The following is a 21,479-nucleotide window of genomic DNA, read 5'->3' on the forward strand; positions in this document are numbered from 1 at the left end:
AGGTGGAAGTACACCCATTTTACTTTCTCTGCATTGAAATATGCGTCCACATTGCCATTTTTTCGGTTTATCGTTTAACTGCTCCATATTTTTTTCATACATCATTACGATATGACTTGAAGAGTTTCGGTTTTCAATCTGCTCCACTCCTATACCTGAGTGTGAGAGTATAGTGGGTGCACCAACTCAACTCATTACACATTGAATAATAGATTTTTTTCCAGCAGTTTTTGTGCATTTTTTAGCTACAGTTAATATGATTTATGGAGAACCGACAAAAAATGGCATAAAAGATTCATGAATTGCAATGAGGCTTGGTGTCGCAAATATGTCCCATTGAAAAAAAATCTAAAGAAGGGTTTTTTAAGTTATATTAATCAGAGAAGTCGGAAGCAATTGCTTGAAAATAGCATACTTTCACTTTGCTGCACTAATTTGTACCCTGATTTTATGTAATGAAAGTTCTCATTGATAATATGGTCATTAGTTTGTTGTGTCACTTACTGTAAAGCTTTATGGTGCCATCCATTTCACCGCGTGGATTTTTCGCCACACATTTGTAGCTGCCATAGTCGCTCTTCTGTATATTCGTTATGGTGAGACGCATGGTTGCCTTGTAAGAGGGGTTGCCCGGCAGTGTTTCAGTTCTGTAAGCAAAGAAAAGAAGTTGTTGGAATTAAATATTGTGTTACTTAATACTTTGAAAATTAATTTTTTTCTGGATAAAATAGTATAACTAAACTAAGAAAAGTACTTTTAACACTCTGAATTAAATATCTGCAAAATATTCATTGTTAACCCATCAACCGCCTATTCTAGTGTTGAAAAACGTTGACCTCTTAGTTAATTCTTTCGTACGGAAATAAAAAGAAGGTGCCGAGTCAGGACTATATGGTTGATGACATCAAATTGTAGGTTTAAGTGCTTAAAAATGTCATTGCTTTATCGCTAACAACGCTCGACGTTGTCGTTAACCAAAAGGCCTTTGAATCTATCTACCAAGCAGTTAATAGTATTTTCCAGTTCTTTGGTTTTACACGAAGAATATTACAACCAAACATATCACAGATGGAGCTGTATGCAGCATCTATTTCAAGTTCTCTCTCAAGGCGCGTCGTTTCAAATTTACCACTTTCAGTTACGGATCTGATTGGATTTCTTTCCAATACTTTTGACTCCGAATTACAATTTTTTTAAGATGGTGAGTGTAAATTATTATTAAATAATACATTTTATATTTATATATATCTTAAAAAAAAAATTTTGTTTGAAATTAATGATAATTGTTCTTTTCGTTCTGAAGTCATTAACTATGCCAAATAAGTTATTTCGTCCTCTGCGTAATAATTAATTATGGGTAAACTGAGTAGGATCTTCATTATCACCAATTCATGAATCCACACAGCTTCAGCATTATATGCCAGCAGAGGATGAATTACGGTTTTATGAACAAATGCATATGGAAATTAATAGGACAGTGATCTAACTCAACCAAGCAAAAATAATTTTTTGCTCTATGACCTTTGGTGACAGACCTTCCTCTCACTTAGAGAATATATGTAAATAATTTGTATATGTTTGAAAACATTTGTTTATTTATTAAAAGATTTTCGAGAAGAGGGCTTTGTAAGATAAGAATTCTTTTTAAATGAACTCAAGGTCAAGGTGATAAGAAACATAAACACATAATATTTACAAACATATAAACAGCCAAGCATACAAACTTACACACAATATGATTCAAGAATTGTAGAATTGTTTGAGATTTGAATAGAACAGAGCCTTTGTGAGTAGCAGAGAACAATAAAAAACATAAAATATTGTTTTATGTTCTCTGGTGCAGCTTCTTGAAGGAGGAATGTCAACAATTTTAATTTATGTTTGCTTTGTTGTAGAAAATGTATTTTCTCTACAAATAATTTTTGGCTTTGACTATTTATCACACAACTTTTTTAAGACTACTTTTTTTTTTAAAGAATACAACAATTTAGTTAAAGATACTCTAAGTTGCAATATACATATATAAATGGATATCATAACATATATACTTGTATATAGTGCCACAATTCTCAGTCCTTTAACTCTCATAGCTAGCTCTTTTGGCCCAAAATAGCGAATGTATTTACAAATAGTAGATGCGCTCGCTGCTCGGTGTCTATGAAAGTGTTTGCCTGTACCTATCTATCTATATACCTCTCTATATAAATAAATATCTATGTATGTACATACATGGTCTACTATTGGATTTTTACTACGCCATTGAATGACTGGAATAACAAACAAAGCAGTCTGCCACTGAGGAATAGTTGCTTTCGAATGCCTTTAGATTCTCTCTAAATTGAATAGACAAGATTAATGACAATGAGTAACATTCATATACATATGTATAAAAATATGTAGAAATATGTACTTTTGTTTGTTAGCTTCTCAATGGCAGTTTTGCCAACTGTAACTATTGTAGTTTTTTAAGAATGAACGTACGTTGAAATATATAGCCGAAATATATTGAAAATATAAACAAAAGCAGTCTAAAGCTGGTCGCATAGTGGAATGAAGAACAAAGCAGAAAGGAGCGAAAATATGTCATGCATTGGAGAGTAGCGAATCGAACGAACTAACTACCACTTTGGGTACAGTCTTGCGTCAATATATCTTCTGACGCATACGCAATTGTGCTATGAAAAAACGTAGTAACCCCTCAAGGATGTGCTGACTTAAGTTTCTAAATTATAAGATACAAGAAAATTCATATTTTCAAATGTCTTTTGTGCCATTCACAATAGTAAAACTGATCTTAAATATGCAAAACAAAACTCGGTGGCATTGAAAATAGCGGATGTATCGCTCTCTTGTACGTATACAATGCTTCTACATGTAACTCTTTTGCAAGAGAGAAGAAGCGAGCATATGAATGATGAATCGAACACACCTAATATGTGGTTAGCCTTTGGCGTAGCGAAGAGTGCACAACAGCAATGTGAACTGAACGAGCCCTCTATGCCTTACCACTCCCACAAATTTAGTGAAAATTTATCGCTTAACAATAGAGATTGTAGCAAAAAAACATTCAGGTAGAGACTTAGCACACGACTCTAAAAATTTCTGGGATTACCTTAAGGTAAAGCTCATAAACTATTTAAATTAAGCTCAAAGTATCCAAACCTTTCAACTTCATATGTGGTACAAGGAAAATCTCAAACCAATCCTTAGAATTCTTACAATTTTTATTGAAAAAAAAACACAATTTGAAGCTCCCTGGTATTATAACAAAAGTTAAGGAAAACCTGCCTAATATAGATCGTTTATACCGCATCATTTATAATAGAACTGACGGCACTATACTTAATCGCCGTTCACCTAGAATATGATAAGGCGAGATAGGTGTCAACAAATTACTGAGCGCCAGAGAGCGAAAAATTAAAATCACCCAGAGTATAATCGCGAATTCTATAAATGTGTTTACACACAAATATGTAAAACGCTTATATACGTCTCGACTTGATAGGAATATATATATATTCATACATACATACATATATGTATATATATTTGAATAGATTTGTTTGTATGCCAGATTTAAAAATGGGCCACAATACGAATTCGCGAGCAACAAAAGGCGAATTTTTGCACAAAATATACAATAACAAATGTGGAAAACGCATAAAAAACAGCACAGAATCAAAATAAAAGAAAACTGAACGAGATCACAATGACACTGACCGGCGCGAGATCACCGAGATTAAGACGGCGTCGCGGCTAGGTGTCGCCGCGTTCGCTCGCCATTAGCTGAACGTAGCCGCGCAAATTGGACCAGCACTCGCCATTAGTTGAGCCTGGCAAGTGCGTGTAAGCGGAGCGGTCTGAGGAACACTTTTCGAACGAAAATTGCAAAAAACTGAAAATCATACACAAAGCACTTTACTATTGCCCAAATTTGGCTAATTCAAAGATTTTTTTTCGGCAAAGAGGTCAATGCGCCGCGCTTGAAATTCGTTAGTGCCGTCATAATACGCGCGTTTGCGTGAGTGTGTGTATGTGGCGAGATGTTGAAATTGAGCATAATTTGCACATTGTTCGCGTCCATTATTTGGCGCACCACGCCGACCAATTGTAGCCGCCCCTACGGTCACGGCGGCAATGTGAATCAAATTTTGGCAACGAATATAAAAAATTACATGGACACAACGGCGCGGCCATGCGAAAACTTCTATCAGTACGCTTGTGGCCACTGGCCGCAGCAGCACATCGAGCAATTGGATTTCGGCGATACGCTTGGACTGCTGGATTATGAGCTCAACCGCAAGTTGGAGCATTTGCTGCGGCGCCAGCTCAACGCCAGTGCCAGCCATGCGGTTAGCAGCAGCACAACTACGGAGGCAACACCAACATCATCCGGCGACAGCTTAACTGCTGTCGTCACGAATTTTGTCACAGCCGCGGCGGCATTGGAGGGACCCTACGCTATGGTGGGCGATCTGGTCGTGGAGCCACAGCCAGCAGCGTCCAGCACTACGGCTGCCACAACGACAGCGTCCACTTACCTGCTGGAGGATGCGGTCGGTGAACCGCTGATTTACGAGAAGGCACGCATATATTATCGCTCCTGTAAGAAGGTGAAGCCTTACAATCTGAAGAAATATTTACAACTCATACAGCCGGGTTTCGGCGCGCACTGGTGCATTTTGGCACGCAACGGTGGCAAGAAATGGCATGCGGAGCATTTTGACTGGCTGTCGGCGATTGCCAAGTTGCGTTTGTATGGGCTGAATGGGGTGCTCTTGAAAGAAGAAGTGCTGCCGCGTTGGGATGAGTCGAGCAGTAATAGCATTTACCTGGACAAACCGAATTTGGCTGAGACAGAGCCCACCGAGGAGGGCATAATGATCGAGCTGCTCTTGGATATTGGCCAAACGAAACGTGCCGCAAACGAGGTAGCGCGTGAGGTGCACACCTTCGCTTTGCGTCTACACAAACTGCACGAAATTGAGGACGAAGAGGGCGCCAAGGAGATGCAGCTGGGCTATTTGCAGGAGTATGTGCAGGAAATAAATTGGCTTGAGTTGCTAAAACAGCTGAAAGGTGCCTCAACCAATCTCGAAACCACTGTCATCATACAAAATATACCGTACATGCGCGCATTGGTGCGTCTACTCGCCGATACGCCCAAAGAGACGCAGTGCAACTATATTATGCTGAAGTTCTTGCTCTACCTGAAACAGCGCGGACCGGCGGAGATTTCGAAGCATGAGTGCATTTCGAGTTTGCGACGCGCCATGCCTTTGGCTATGAGCTATATTGTGGGTCGTCATTACTACAAGGATGCGGCACAGACGGACGAAAACGTACAAGAGATATTTGCACGACTACAACAAAAGTTCCATGAAATCATCAGCGATAATCGGCTGCAGCTGCAACGTCCGATCGTAGATTCGCTGCTGCAGAAGATCACCAGCATGCGTCTGCAGATAGGCAATTCACCACGTAAGGCCACGCCAGAGTATTACGATGAGTACTACGAACGTGTTGAGCTCGATCCGAATAACTTCTATGTCAATCAGCTGAGTTTACTGCGTTTGGCTGTTGAAAAGAGCCATGAGAGTTTGGACTCTGTGGTCGCTAGCAATTTTAGTACGCCCGAAAATGATTCGTATGTGCTGCCCGATTGGGCGGGCAGCTCTTCATCGCCATTCTATGTGAAGCCGAAGAATTTAATTATTGTGCCTTATGGCTACTTGCAGATGCCCATATACCATCGAGGCTTGCGCGATATCTTCAAATACTCGGTGCTTGGTTTTAGCATTGCACACGAGCTGCTGCATGGCTTCGACTCGGCGGGTATCGACTACGATAGCATCGGCAACATAATGGGACCCAGCGAGGAGATTGCGGCGAATCAGCGTTTTATGCAAGGACTGCGTTGCATGCAGAATGAGCTGGCCACTGGCTCGCGTAGTCTAAATGAGAAGCTTGCCGATTACGAGGGTTTCCGTTTAGCCTACGACACTTACTTTAGCGGCAACAAGACCCAGCGGTCGGGTGGCATGCTTAGCAAGCTGCTACCGGAATTCACGGACAAACAACTATTCTTCGTCAACTTCGCGCAATTCTTCTGCAGCAAGGTGCAGCGCAGCCTCAGACAGACCGCCTATTTGGAGCACGCAATCGACGAGTTGCGCGTGCTGCAGACATTAGCTAACTTTGAGGAATTCTCACGCGAATTCGGCTGCGAGCGACGTGCGAAAATGCAGTCGAAACATCGTTGTCGACTTTGGTGAAGCCGTTACAGAAGAAAGCTAATCAAGCTGTTGTAGTGAATATAGCAAAGGGTAATATGAAACTGATAAGCTCGAATATTTTGATCGTAAGAGTGCAATAAACAAAAATATGTGTATTTAAAGTAAGAGAACTTTTGTGAAAAGCTTTAGCCAAAAGCTCAAAAACTATACAAGCATTCTGTTAAGCTTTGGCTGTATGTGTTGGGTTATATTTTATATGTATCATAGAGACGAATATGTCCACATACATACATATACTCCCCATACATATACTCCTGTACATAAACTGATAAAAATGAGTATTTGGTGGATGATAATGCTTTGAGAGAAGATTGGCTATTTGTAAATATGGTGCGAGAGAAAAATTTTAGTTTTACCTTAAGCATATTAATAAAGTAAATAGTAATTTAAAACTCTTTATTTCATATGAGTATTTTGTGTATATTAAACCGAAATTTGCTTAGTCAAGAAGTGAACATACAACAGCAAAATACATGGAAAGCTGCATTCTGCTTTTATAAATCGTAAGGAATGCGAGAAAGCACCGCTAGATGTCACAGTGGTTCGATTAAATATCTTATATTTTATTATTCCGAAGAAACATATTTCACAAAAATTTTGTTAAATTTTCAGAGCAAAATATTTTAAACTCGGCCATTACGACGTCATTTCTAACAATCCCTCGGAAAAAGGTGCCTCCTCGTTGAAAACAAAACTTATAACAGTATTAAAAATAAAAATAAACAAGTAGGGAAGAGATAAGCTCGTGAGCAACTAAACATTTTATACACTTGCAACTTGCAAAGGTCAAAACACGGGAAATACATACATAACTTTATGAAACATTATCCATTATAAGGTTCCATAATTTTTTAAAGGAAAACACACAAAAACTTCAAATTTAATAGAGAACGTTTATTATAAATCGAAGGAACATTCTTTCGCATTAATTTTTCGAATATTATATCTTTCAAATGTTGGTCGCAGCTACGTCTCAGATGGTTCATGCGCTGAATCCAATTTTCGATGACTCGTTCGAGCATTTCGACTGGTAACTGGCTAATGACACGTGTAGTGTTTCGCCCCAAGACCTGAATGGAAGCGGAATTGTCCACATAGAATTTAGACTTTACATATCTCCATGGAAAAAAGTCTAACGATGCGATATTACACGATATTGGTGGCCAATTGACCGGCCCAAAACACGAAATTATAATCATCAGCTCACCGAAGAGTTCTCTCAATAAATCCATTGATTGATACGATGTGTGGGAATTGGCGCCATTTGCTGACACAAAATGTCGCCGAGATCACGAGCTTCAATTTCAGGCAAATGGCTGGTTATCATAGCGCTATTCACGGTTAGATTCTCACCAGTATCAGTTTTGAAAAACTAAGGACCGATGGTTAAACCGATCCACAAACCACACCAAACAGCTGTGTTTTCTGTTTGAAATAGTAGCTTTTCAATCTCTTCAGGTTGCTCTTCGTCCCAAATGCGGCAATTTTGCTTGTTTTCAGCCAGAAATGCGCCACATACAGTCCACTGAACAAATTTTGGCTCAAAAACGTCGGATTTTCTTGAAACTTTTCAAGAGCCCATAGAGCGAAGCGATGTCGCTTGGGAAGGTCGAGCGGTTTCAGTTCTTGCACATTCTGTATTTTGTATAGTTTTGATTTAAGATATCGATGTAATATACGCCAAGTCGTCTCATACGTCGCTTCGTTCCAACCGTTATAAAGCTCAATCACTTACCGACATGTTCGGCATAAGGTTTGTTCAAACAACGAAAATAAATATACATACATATAGCTATATATGGGAGTGGAGAACTTAACTCTAAGACCAACATCACATATTATCGGTATTTAGCTATAGTATGTGTAGTATATCCAATATTATACGTGTAGTCGACTGTTACATATGATAAACGTATAAGGCCAATGGGAAGTTAGAAAAAGTTAGCATCAGACAGTTGGTCTCCATATTCAGTAAGGTGAGACTAGGCAGTTATGGTCTGATTCTGAAATTTTTTCAGATGTGAGATAATGATAAGGCATAATTCAGAGACATTATTTATACAAAATTTTATACGGACAAATTCGCTGGTGGTTGATTTGTAGACTAGAAATTCAAAGAATATGAAATTTAAAACTGTGCTATATGGGAAGATTTCGCACTGGAACAAACAAATCGTAGGGGAATGAATGTTTGAAATTCGGTTGAAATCTTTGAAGCTTTAGAAAACGGATGTATCTTCGAAAATATTAGCAGGATGAACTTAAGAATTTAAGATATTTTAGATATAAATAGGACTATCGTTTTTTCTGAAGACGTGAAACCCAAGTTTAGAGAATGCTGAAGGAAGCATTCTCCCCAACGCGTTGGCAAGCAACATTTCTTATACAAAAAGAGAAAGCAATATTATATTTGTCAGATACTAGTTTATTGTACAAAATAATTCAAGGATAAAAAACCTAACTTAAAATACAAAACTAATTACTAAACTTTAAGGATTCGATTGGCTTGTTTCGGTAGAAAATAGTAAATATTATGGCTCAGTAGAGATTCCGTCATATTCGTCGCTCCACACCCTAATACAGCTCACATCTCTTCTCCACAAACATGGCATCGCCTGGCTTGCACTCATACTCTAAAGTGAAGGCCTCGAATTGTTTGAGAGTCTGTCGCAAGCGCACATCGTCCGCATCGTGTTCGTAGAAAGTCGGTTGCAAATTGCCACAGAAAAACTGAGCTACATTTAAGAAGAACAAACGGCGCGGCGTTATATCTGTGAAGCTCGGTTGACGCGCATTCATGCTAGAATTGGGGTGGAAGAGCGTGTCGTAGGCCACACGAATGCCCATAAAGTCCGCCGCACGCTCATCGAGACTATCCGTCTTTGGATAACTCAAACACTCAAACCCACTGACAAACTCGTCCTCTGAGAGAATAGATTTACCGAGCCAGTCTGTTATGCCCGAAGAGTCGAAGCGCACGCCGCTATACTCGAAGCCATGCATAATCTCATGGGTGAGCACAAAACCAAATATACCCATTTTCATTATATCATGCATGTTGACATGATACGCAGGCGGCTGCAGAAAAGCGTACGGTATGATGACCAAGTTTTTAGGAAACAAAAAGTACGGCGTGCAGCTGTCACCATCGCTTATGAAGTAGTAGTCGCTGGGCGATGGCGCCGGCGCCGTTAACTGATCGTGCTCTTTGCGTGAGCGCAGTTTCAGCAAGAGCAGCTGATTTTTGTGGTAATTATTGGGGTCGATGTGCACGTCGGCATAGTACTTATCGATGAAACGCTCATCAGCGCTTGCCGGTAGATTGCCGATGTTGAAGCGCATGGCGGACAATTTGCTTTGGAGGAATTCAAGCTGATTTGGTAGCAGTTTCATTCTGTTATTTTTCAGTCTGGCGCTGAATTCGCGCCTTGTCAAGTTAAAAATGCGCTCAACATCGGCGATGTACTTGGCGTCTGAGCCGCCATAGAATTGTTGCTTGTAGAGGAAATTAACAGCCAGTTCCATCTTTTTGCGCACATCCCACATACAGTCCATCTTCGTGAAGTTGTCAGCACTATCCTTCATCAGAAATAGTGCGAATTTCACCATTATATAATTATCGATCAAGCTAGGCTCGGTATTTTCCAGAACCTTGTTGAGCGCGCGAAAGTATTCACGATTGTTGATTTGCACTTCATAGTCCTCTGTCAGTGTGTAGCTGAGTACCAATTGCAGATACAATTGCCATGGAACTTCGGGCATTTCGTCCTTCAATTTAGACAAAGATATGGACTGCGGTCCTCTTTTATCTGCAATATCGCGCAGAATCAGTAGTCTCTCCTCGAACTTATGCAGTTGCTTTGCTACATCAATCGCACGCGCTCTCTCTACCCCCAACTCTATAAGCAACGCTGCTATCACTATCTCATCAGCCAACTTGTCCGTTGGTTTGTCCAAATCGATTAGGTACCGATTGGAGTCATTATCCACGTCCAGCAGAAGTATGTGTTCGATGAAGGCGCCCTTGAAGTTATAGCGACGCAGCTTGGCCAGCGTGAATAGCCAGTTGAAGCGTTCGGCCGGCCACGTGGCATTGGGCTCGCGCACCTCGAGCATCAGCTGCCAGTCCAAGTGGGAGCTGGGACGCACCAGCTGCAAGTAACGCTTCAATTGCAAACTTTTTGTGCGCCTGCATGTTTGATAGTAAAGAAAGAGTTTATCCGTGTAGGTTTCGTTGCCGGCTTCACTGCTGCCTTCCAGCTGATAGTTTTGAAAGTAGTCGATTAAACGCTTATTGACCTTGTGATCCATTAAGCTGGTGACTTCGTAGTACTGCTCGTTCGAGTGTACGTTAGCCCAATTGCCGCAGGCGTAGCGGTAGTAGTCGTCGCATGGATTAATGAGCGGGTCCACGTAGCTGGTGATCGCCTGAATTTGATTCTCATTGACGCTGGCGAACGCACCTTTGCGGGCGGGGTGTATCAAGAGTGGCAGTAGAAATAATGTTAGACTTGTTAAAGCTCTATGTAAATTCATTTTGTTGTTGGTGGCGCTTATTTATTGTTGTATTTGTTATATTTGTATTTGAAGTGGGTAACGCGGAAATTGTGGCAATTCGCTCTGCCAAAATGATATCACTGAAAACGTATGAAGTGAATGAATATATTGCTTTTATTTTAATAGCAATTTATTTTATCCTAAAGCAGTTAATATTTTACAGCTTCTTTTTCAGGGCAGACTTTTTAAAGTAATACTTATTCCACTTTTAAAGCTAAAAAGTTTCTTAGATTATATTTATTGTAAAGCTTATGCCCGGTACATAGCGTTCCCACAGCCTCAAATATTGTTATCTTGTGCCAATGTGTGGGCTCAGTGAATGCATTCATCCTGAGACAGATGCAGACGGTAGTTGAACTACTGGCGGGACCTCAGAAGGAGGGTACGTCGAAGGTGAGTACCGGGTCTAAAACAATCGACATGACATATTCCTTCTGGAAAGGAGGCCATAGCTTAACTACCGGCAAGGCCTCCCAAGCCGAAGCTAAACTTCACATAACACAATGCTTCTGCCAGGGAAGCGGTATATTCACGAAATTCGCCATACTTTAATCTGAAAGTCAAAGCCTTAATTCTCAATCATATTTTTTGTAATCGGACTACTATATCTTATAGCCGCCATACAAACTGACCGATTGATTTCAAGTCCTTATATGAAAAACTTTTTTAATTCGAAAGCTATCTTCTCAAAATTTGATACAGTTTACCTTCCAAAGTCAAGGCTACAATCTTCAAGTATACTTTTTGGAACCGGACCGTTATTGCATATAGCTGTCGTACAAACCGATCGATCAAAATAAAGTCCTTGTATGGAAAACTTTTTTAGTTGCTAAGATATTTTCACAAAATTCAGTACACTTTATTTTGCAAGGCAAGACTACAATCTTCAATCATACTTTTAGGAATTGGACTGCTATATCTTATAGCCGCCATACAAACTGACCGATTGATTTCAAGTCCTTATATGGAAAACTTTTTTAATTTACAAAATATCTTTAAAAAAATTGGCTTTGGCTTTTTTCCTAAAGCTGCGCTATAGTCCTCAAAGAAATGCACCACTGAAGTGTATTATAGCTTCGATTCAGCTGCACGTTTTTTCTTATTTAGTTATCACTCGTTTTCTATTTCTACCTTTTCACTTTTATTCAACACACACTTCCTAAGTATTTTTATTTTAACATTATTTTTAGAATTATCCCCTTTATATTTTAATTACACAACATATAAATTTCATTTAGATAAAGCGTTGAAAATTACTTTAACACTGCTGTGGTTTCCTCGTTCTCGAATTACACTGCACGGCCACGCTTCTGCTGAGCAACTGCCTTGTACTAGGCGAATAATTCGATCAAATGCGAAAAATTCTCCGAATAAAAAGTTATTATTTGTTTGTAATGAAAAAACCCAGCTTTAGCGATAAGACGCACGTTTGCTATGCTGAGTCTAAAAAAGTAATAAGGTACGAAGAGTTCACACCCAAACAAAGCAAAAGCTCAGCTGAACAGTCAAGTTAGCAGATTTTCCTTTAATCGAGCAAATCGGCGTTGACTTTCGTTTCGAACTTAGGGACCACATTAGATCTCATGCTGATAATATAGCAAATTGTTGAGTCCACTTACTAGTACGAGCTAAAGTTTATTTTTTTAACATTAGGGTGGCACAAACTTTTTGTTTGCAAGATGAGAAAAAACCCAAAATTTAGTCATATGAATTTTTCACATAAATTTAGAGGTTACGTCAAAAGCTGTCTGCACATCTTTGTTTTTACCTACAACTTTGCCTTGTAACTATTTTATGTAGGACTTGTGATTTTTCTGGAAATCGGAAGAAACCTTTTTTAACTCTTAATAATTCAACGACACAGCTTACCTTCCTCTCCCCGACCTCAAATCGCACCTAAATTATTTTTCCCAATCATAATGGTAAACGTCAAACTCTATCTTTACCCTTTTCAATATATCGAAATATTGAACTTTTCTCCCTCAAATGCCTCACCCTAATAGGAAGCTTTTTAGATGAATGAGAAGCCTGCAATACCCAATATGTTCCGTGTAGGCGTTACGGCAAACAATTATAAACATAACGGTGTGGTGCTCATACCCGGCATATTCGCCGGTCAATGCCACAAGGGTCGCAACAAATGAGCCGCAAAACAAAAGAAGAAACAAAGCTTTTCAAGTTCATGACTGACCAGTTCAATGTACAATGGAGTGATAAGCCGCACATTGTAAGTCAGAAAAGTGCCGACACTAAGAAATTCCACTTAATTTTATATAAAATTAAAAATATTTCTTATAATTAGCAAGTTGCAGCGCTTTCGCAAACAATCAATCATTGCCCTCGAACTTTCGCGTTAGTAATTTGCCGTTATTAGCAACAATTAGCTGCCGTCACATATTAATGGAATTGCTTGCAATCAAATATTGCTCACATATTTACAAATGTACATATATACAGTGACGAGCAATACTGTAACACCCCACAGTGATCCATTCTAAAATGACGTCGAAAACAAAAATAAAGAAGGATTTTAATGATTTAATTTTTGTTTTCAATTAATTGTAGCCTTAGCTTTATGAAATTAACCAAATATGGTAATTTAATAACAATTCAATATGTTTAAAATTAATAACGTAAAAAAAGCTCAATGTTACAGTTTTGCACTCGATGTAATGTTAAAACATAACAATCAAAAAGTTAATATTTGGTCCAAAAACCCTTAGCTTTTTTTAAAGCGTTCAATCGGTGGGGCATACTTTTTGTATATTTCGATACAAACTCGGGGTGATTGCTTTCCAAACTTCTTGAGTTTGCTCCCACTACTCATTTACCTCCTCTGGAGGATTAGTGTACTTCGCCAGCTGCGCCTTGACATGACTCCACAAATTTTCGATTGGATTCATATCCGGTGATTGAGGGGGCTATGTAAGGGTCGAAAATTTTTGACGTTTTATCCAATCTTGTACAAGGCGAGCCGTGTGCTTCGGGTCATTGCCTTGCTGAAAGATAACTTTTTCATCAGCAAGACCCAAATTTTCGATGACTATCGGCAAATTTTGTTGTAAAATGGTCAGATACTGCTCCTTACGCATGATTCCATTAATGCGTACCAGACGACCTATACCGTTTTTGGTGATACACCCCCAAACCATGATTGACCAGCCACCATGTTTTACAGTTTGGGAAACATGGTTTGGTTTAATCGTGTTTGGGTCTCGTGTATAGTACCAGGAACGTCCATCAGACTGATAACGATTTATTTTTATCTCATCAGACCATATTACCTTTCAAATAAAAAAATTAAGTCAATATTTTTAATAATTAAAAATTTTTTGTTTTAAACTTACCATATCCCAATCTTCTTCAGTCCAATGCTTGTGTGTTGCAATAAAATCGTGCCGCAGCTGCACATGTCTTTTTGTCAACATCGGTTTTTTTTTCTTTTCAGATGCTTTGAGTCCAATTTTTTTTAAGGAACGGCGCGCTGTCCACTCACTTGCTTCGATATTTAGCACTTTAAGAGCTGCTGCGGGTGTTACCGCATTGTTCGAAGTGACCAATTGGGCGAGATGGCGGCATTGTCGGTCGTTAATTTTTCTGGGCCGACCACCTTTTTTCTTGGACGAGGTTTTAAAATATTTTTGTTTTAACCTGTGCACTGTCATATGGCTAACTTTACATTCTGTTGCTATTTTACGCACAGATTGCTCCCCCTTTATTAATTTTAAAATTTTCTGCGTATTTTCTGGCTGCATGGTCACGTTTGCTACTTGACAACTCAAATTATCACTTAACAACTAAAAAATTCCTGCCTGCTTATCGCAGTTGCAAAAAATAACGGTAATAAAAGATCACATGACACGCGTGCATAACTGTAACATTTTAGTTATTCTTAATTTTCGCTGTTCACAGTAATTTATTGTTGTTTTATGTTAGCACTTTTACTGTAGAGGTAAAATATGATGTCCATATACAGCATTTCAAACAAAAAAATTGAGTTTTAACTCTAACTGGTGAAATATACTTAGTTGAAATAAAAGCGCCTTTAACGTGTTACAGTATTGCTCGTCACTGTATATATGTACTTACGTGCATACATTTGTATATTTGCTTAACCCTCAGGTGCTGCCATCGTTTATTTTACTATTGCCTATTAAATATTGAAAGCAAATAGACTGCACACGTCACAGCACGCACACATACATATGTATGTAAACCACATAAATTATATCCACATTAGTAGGCGCCACCGCGTTACGCAAATAGTAAATTGTTGTTGTATTAGTTGGAATTGCACATTTCATAATAATCTTAAAGTACTCTGAGTCATCAATAAGACCACAAGCGGCGAGTAAACAAGCAGCGAAGTCAGAAGCTTACGCAGTGGGGGAGCTTATGATAACTGCTTCCATCTGGACTAGTTACGCTCACTAGGCCTTGTAAAGCATGTGGTGATAAAATTATATGATGAGTATAGACATTCGGTCTTTATATTTCTAACAAATTTTTTTAACTAAATTCTCATTTTTTATTTTGTGAGAGTATAGCGCTACATGTCATACAGAAGATAAATAACATTACATAACATAACATAACATATCATAACATAACATAACAAACATAACATAACACAACACAACATAACATAACATAACGCAAGTTAACTTAACCTAACTTAACTCAACTTAACTTAAAGGAACTTAACGTAACGTAACATTACCCAACATTTTATGGTATGCTAATAATTTTGTATACCTCTTCAAAATAATTATTTATGATAATCGAAATCTAATTAAGAAACAAATTCAATTGGCACAACTTAAAATTAACATAACTTAACATAGCTGAAAATATCCTATAACAACATTCGAAATAATTTAAACAGCAGTCAATTCAGTTTAAGTCTTGTATTACATAAGAAGTTGCGGCCTTTCATCTATACAGGTTCTTACCTATGTACATAATATTTTAGGGTTTTCCTATTTAAGGAATGGGGTTTGGGGCTCATGACTTTCAAAAAATATACTTAGAGTAAGTTTATTTCAGGCCGATACGAGTATTATCAGAATTGTTAACGGTTCACAGTCGGTCACCTTCACAACAATTATTTTTTGTATCGATATAAGCCTGCAACTTATTTCCCCAGTAATGATAATATGATAAATGTAGGGTTCTCAGCAACATAAGTATGTTGTGTAGCGTGAGGTGGGGTGTTGTAATCTCTTTTTGACGTCGAACCATGTCCAGAACCGCCATCGACATCAATTGATGATCACCACGTCAATAAAATAAAGCAATTAGTGCATGAGAATCGATCAGTCTGAAATCTTACTAGCATCGTTGGAATAGCGAAAGGTTCAATGACCATTTTAAAAGATCACTTGGTCCCAAGAAAAGATAAATCATAATTGATTCAAAAATTACCCTATTTTAAGAGTGACATAATGGACTTTCTAAGTTTTGTTCATATTAAAGTGACGAGGAAGAGCTATAACACACTTTTTCAGACACTAAGTTCGACATAATTGAGAAAGAAAAATTATTGCTGTTTACGCTTTAGATGAATGACACACATATACCGAAATGACGCACGAGATCAATAGCTTTTCAACGTTCTTGTTCGCAATATTAGAGCTATGAAAGTTACGCAATCTCCCGGTTAACCGCACGAATATACTCGTAGTTATAGATCCAATAATATTTTGCAGTTGAAATGTCAGTAAATTCCTATATGTATCTTATGTTGATAGGGTTCGCCTTGTTGCGGACCCAATATGGCCATTTTATTCCACATACAGACATATGCAGATATTTTTTTTCGGCAATAAAAATAAATATTTGTGGCACTTACTTGTACTTTGCGGACTCTGTAATCATCTGATCATTCTCACGGGTCCAGTAATTCAATGAAGTGGGATTTGCCTCGATGAAACACTCTAGCGTGACATTGAAGTACATGGGTATGCCAACCAGCTGATGAGGTATCCAAACCATTGGTGAAACTGTAATGGTAATTTCAAATTTTAGGTTTTTTGGTTATAATTATATTTAACCAGTGTATTTTTTGTATAACTGTAAGTTTTTTGAACATATGTAAATGGAATAAATTAGTATCAGCTAAGTATTTATATTGGGTAGTCAAAAAAGTATTTTCGTATTTTGTCAATAGATGTCGTTGCAGTCATATATCTCCAGTCTACCAATCACATTGTGTCATACCATAAGGAGAGACGAGATTTTAAGCTTAATTTAAATATAAAAAAAATAAGTTGAAATTTGAATGGAAAAACGAAAAGACTTTTTCGACTACAAATATATTATCTAAAATAATTTTTGCTTATGTTAAATGTGTGGTACTTACAATCAACGCTGACTTTAATGCGCTTGGAGACACTGGGCGGCACGCCGTTGGTGGCAATGCACAAATAAGCGCCCATGTGCAGACGGGAGATGCGCTCTAGCTCCAAAGCTTCGCCATCCACTTCGAGCACTGAAAAAGAAACGAGGCAGAAAAGGTGTGTAAAGTTAGATAGTGGACACAGTTTACATATAAATATATAAATATATTGTTATATACAGTTTTAGATGTAAAATTCCATTTTTGGTTTCCTCAAATTTTTATTTAAAATACAAATTTGTCTGTATATTCATTCCTCTGTATATGTATAGTATATGCATGTAGTTATGGCTAAGCCCCTCTCACACATCCACAAAACCTAAAATCTTGATTAGCAATATGTTGCATGCGAGTGTTGCAACACAAGCAACAAAGTTGTACGCTTAAGGCATCAGATAGCTTTGAAAACTTTCAACACACACACACACTTAGAAACACTCCCATTTACACACATGTACCCACTTGCCACATGTCCATTATTAGAAAGTTTGCCAGCGCCTTTGTGCGCACTTTGAATTGCTACGGCAAAGCAACAATTGCTGAGCAACTAACTGACTGACTGACTGACTGACAACGTGAGGCGCCACTCACCGCAGCTGGCAAATTTCTACATTGTTGCCATAGTTGCATGTTGCATGTTATAGCACCTCAAAGTTATGCAAGCATGTTTGTGTTGGTGTGTGTGTGCAAGTGAAGCGCTGACAAAGTTCCGATTGCAATTGTTGCCGATGCCGTAGCTGCATTCGATTCGCATGGCTGCAGGCATTTGAAGAGGACCTCGCACACAGCTGCTGTCTTCTCTATATGTACAAGTGTGTATGGTTAGGTGAGTTCTATACATATGTGTGTGCGTGCTGGCAGTAATATTTGGTGCTCACCTGTAGGCATGCAACTTGGACCTTGTTCGTAGTTTGCTTATTAGTTTTTAATGGAATGTAAACAAAGCAATTGCTATTTTGGCTGTGAAAGCCTTCGAGGACAACGGAAATTGAGGCGGCCACTAAGAGTTGGCCAAGAAAATTGTGTTTTGTTGGAGTTTTTGGTGTTACAGCGTCAACCGAGGGGACTTGAAATGCTCAACCGCTCAAATTCAGATATTAAATATTGTCAGCCAAGAATTAATGCTCCTAGAAGAAGTTTGTCTAGTTTTGAGTGAGGCGCAGATCACCCTTTTTCATCGACAACATCACATATGAGGTTCTTTCTGGCGTATTGTGTGAAAGATTAAAGCCTACCGTCAACAAACTGATTGGACCTCCAGGCTTTAGGCCTGAAAAATCAACAACGGACCAGATATTCACCATACGCCAAATCTTGGAAAAGACAAGTGAAAAAAGAATAGATACACGCCATTTCTTCGTCGATTTAAAAGCTGCTATGGACTGCATGAAAGGACTTGCCGCTGTACCTGGATTTAGTATCTACGCAAAACTAATACGACTGTGTCAACTGACATTGAGAAACACCAAAAGTATCAGGATCGGGAAGGACCTCTCCGAGCTGTTTGAAACCAAATGAGGTTTCAGACAAGGCGATTCCCTGTCGTGCAAATACTTCAATCTACTCCTGGTAAAAATAATTCGACCAGCATAACTACATAGAAAAGCTACAGTCTTCTTTAAGAGTGTATAGCTGCTGAGGACAAGATGAAAGATATTTCGCCTCTCATCAAATAAACAGCCATCGCATTCGTGAATTGGCTCGCACGTCACTGAGATAAGTCATAACTTCGAAATTATAGATAATTTCGTCTATCCTGGAACCAGCATTAATACCAACAACAATGTCAGACTCGAAATCCAACGCAAAATAACTCTTGCAAACAGATGCTACTTCGGACTGAGTAGGCAATTGAGAAGTAGACTCCTCTCTCGACGAACAAAGACCAAACTCTACAAGTCACTATTCTCGTCCCTGCTATATAGTGCAGAGGCATGAACGATGACAACAGCTGATGGATCGACGTTACGAGCTTTCGAGAGAAAGGTTCTGCAGAAGATTTGTAGTTCTTTTCGAATCGGCAACGGCGAGTATCACATTCGATAGAGCGATACAACGACATTGACTTAATTCAGCGGCTACGCTGGCTAAGTTATGCTCTGAAAGTCTTCGAAGCAGTACCCATAGGGGGAAGCAGAGGAAGAGGAAGACCTCCACTCCGTTGGAGACCAGATGGAGAAAAACCTGGCTTCACCTGGAGTCTCCACTTGACACTAAAAAGAGAAAAGGAAAAACAACTGGCGCGCTGTTGTAAACTTTCTATCAATCAAGGATTACAGGAAGTCAAAGGCTTCCACAGAAAAGATGTTTTCAATATGAACAATTATGAAATCATAAAATTTTTTTACTCAACATAATGACTTTTGGAACTTACTGGTCATCAGTATTTCACAAAACCTGTCTTCTGTGAAGAACGGTTTTTTCTTTATATTCGTAAGTAGTCAGCTCTGGTAACATCTTGGGCTCGAGGATACTTTTATTGCAAAGATCTACGAAGTTATACAAATATGGTTCCAAATGGACTGCTGGATCTAGAATCCATGAGAGTTGAAAGACTTGTTGTGGAATAAAAGTCAGCTAATGAAATTTGGACTGGCTCTGAGCCCCAAGATTAACATGTTGTGGATATAAAAGTGTTTAGCCAGTGTACCCCAAATTCCTGATTTTTAAGTATGAAGTGTAAAACCTCACAAATTCCACAAAGATATTCAACCCACTCCCGATTTATTCAGGTACTCTGTTATTGCCTCTAATGGCTGCTAAACCACACTTAACTTCTTCCCCCACCAATGTAATGCATTGAGGAGGAGTTTGGGGTTATGACAATATAAATTAAAAGCTGCGAACTCTCAAGCTTCCCCATGAAAAATGTAATTTCGTCCAACTTATTCTGCTGCTTGACCATAAAATCTGTGCTCAAACCAATCTAAATAATTTAATTGCCACCAACAGTGACAAAGGACATCATTACTTGCTCCCTCACAATAGAGGTATCCCTGAGAGCTTTAACTATCTCCTGAAGTGCGATAACAACACAAGCAGCGGACAGCAGCACCGGCAGCTAACCGTACGACACCGCACAACCGCAAAAAGTCACAGTGACAGTAATAAAATTTCGCAAAGTCACAAGAGCACAGCGGATGGCGTGCAATTGCGGTGGGGAAGCGCTGGAAATGGTGTCACTTTTACAACGAAATGCTGACAATTAAATGCTTTGCGCTCCTTTTTATGCGCTTGCTGTTACATAAGTACTTATTTACTAGCATTTACCTTCCATCGTTTTGTTGATCACAATTTTATTGCCGTCATCTCGTCTCCATCTAATTGATGGCTCCGGGCTACCTTTCGCCTTGCAGCGCAGCGTCACATTGTCACCTTCGCGCACTATGACGTCACTGGAGGTGAGTGCATCGTCGATGTTTGGCGGTACTGTAGAAGAGAAGAAGAAGAAATTGTGAGACCGTTAGTCAAGTTAAGGGGAAAAAAGAGGATGTGAGCAGTAAAAATATTAAATAACTAAGTGGCACGCCCCACTTTCAGCGACAAAAGTGCGTTCCCATTAAAAGGGGGAAAAGTAGATATTTCATATTTCATATTATTATTTTCGGAGAGTTCAAAATGAGCAAAGTTGCAATGAATAAAAATTATGCAAATGTCCAACAACGAAAAGCAAGATGCTTCATAATAGTCATAAAGGTAAGCAGCGCTGATACGAAACTTTTAGGAGGAAAAATATGTTTTCGCTTAAGGATTAAAATAAAAAGTGCAGAAATCACGCTTTCTCCACTTTGTAGCACAATGTAATGGAGAAAATTATAAAAAAATACTCACACATTTTCCGCCTCAAGTAAGGCGTCCGTGCTTAAATATATGTATGTATGCATATTTCTTTTTTATTTTATTAAAATTGTCTGAGCTGTAGGAAGTCTTTGGCAGCGGATGTTGTGGTAAGCGAATTAAAATATGGAAAACAAGGTAGCGAAAGCCACAATGCCAGACTGAGGAAATTAATGCAATTGAAATGAAAAAAAAAAGGAAAGCAAAAAGCAAGTATTTCAGATTAAAGTGTGTGCGGTGGAAATGTTGAAAATAAAAGGGACTGGAATCGCGAAAAGGCTAGCGCGGACTTGCCACAAATAGTTGCGCATTTCCATTGAAACAGTCATTGTTACAGTTGTGGGCATTGAAATGGGTATTCTAATTTTAAGAAATAAAAAAAAACAAGAAAG

The 21,479-nt window shown here is 38.7% G+C and overlaps 3 protein-coding genes across 4 annotated transcripts in view; 1 reads left to right on the plus strand and 2 right to left on the minus strand.

Annotated features, from left to right (window-relative positions):
• Positions 1–21,479, minus strand: part of LOC105232340 (interference hedgehog) — a 224,120-nt gene that overhangs the window by 13,002 nt on the left and 189,639 nt on the right. For both annotated transcript variants that reach the window (XM_049459116.1, XM_011213992.4), the window contains exons 5-8: positions 20,521–20,679; positions 17,215–17,343; positions 16,705–16,855; positions 505–647 (exon numbers count right to left, since the gene is read on the minus strand). In XM_049459116.1, the coding sequence (XP_049315073.1) occupies positions 505–647; positions 16,705–16,855; positions 17,215–17,343; positions 20,521–20,679 (582 nt within the window). The remainder of the gene's footprint in view (positions 1–504; positions 648–16,704; positions 16,856–17,214; positions 17,344–20,520; positions 20,680–21,479) is intronic.
• Positions 3,713–6,695, plus strand: LOC105232339 (neprilysin-4). Its single transcript, XM_011213990.4, has one exon. The coding sequence runs from the start codon at positions 4,044–4,046 to the stop codon at positions 6,273–6,275; it is 2,232 nt and encodes a 743-aa protein (XP_011212292.2). The 5' UTR covers positions 3,713–4,043; the 3' UTR covers positions 6,276–6,695.
• Positions 8,701–12,260, minus strand: LOC105232338 (membrane metallo-endopeptidase-like 1). The gene is made up of 2 exons (XM_011213989.4): positions 12,111–12,260; positions 8,701–10,933 (listed from the first exon to the last, which is right to left on the minus strand). The coding sequence occupies exon 2, from the start codon at positions 10,830–10,832 to the stop codon at positions 8,871–8,873; it is 1,962 nt and encodes a 653-aa protein (XP_011212291.2). The 5' UTR covers positions 10,833–10,933; positions 12,111–12,260; the 3' UTR covers positions 8,701–8,870.

Source organism: Bactrocera dorsalis, chromosome 1, assembly GCF_023373825.1.
Source record: "Bactrocera dorsalis isolate Fly_Bdor chromosome 1, ASM2337382v1, whole genome shotgun sequence".
Taxonomy (NCBI): Eukaryota; Metazoa; Arthropoda; class Insecta; order Diptera; family Tephritidae; genus Bactrocera; species Bactrocera dorsalis.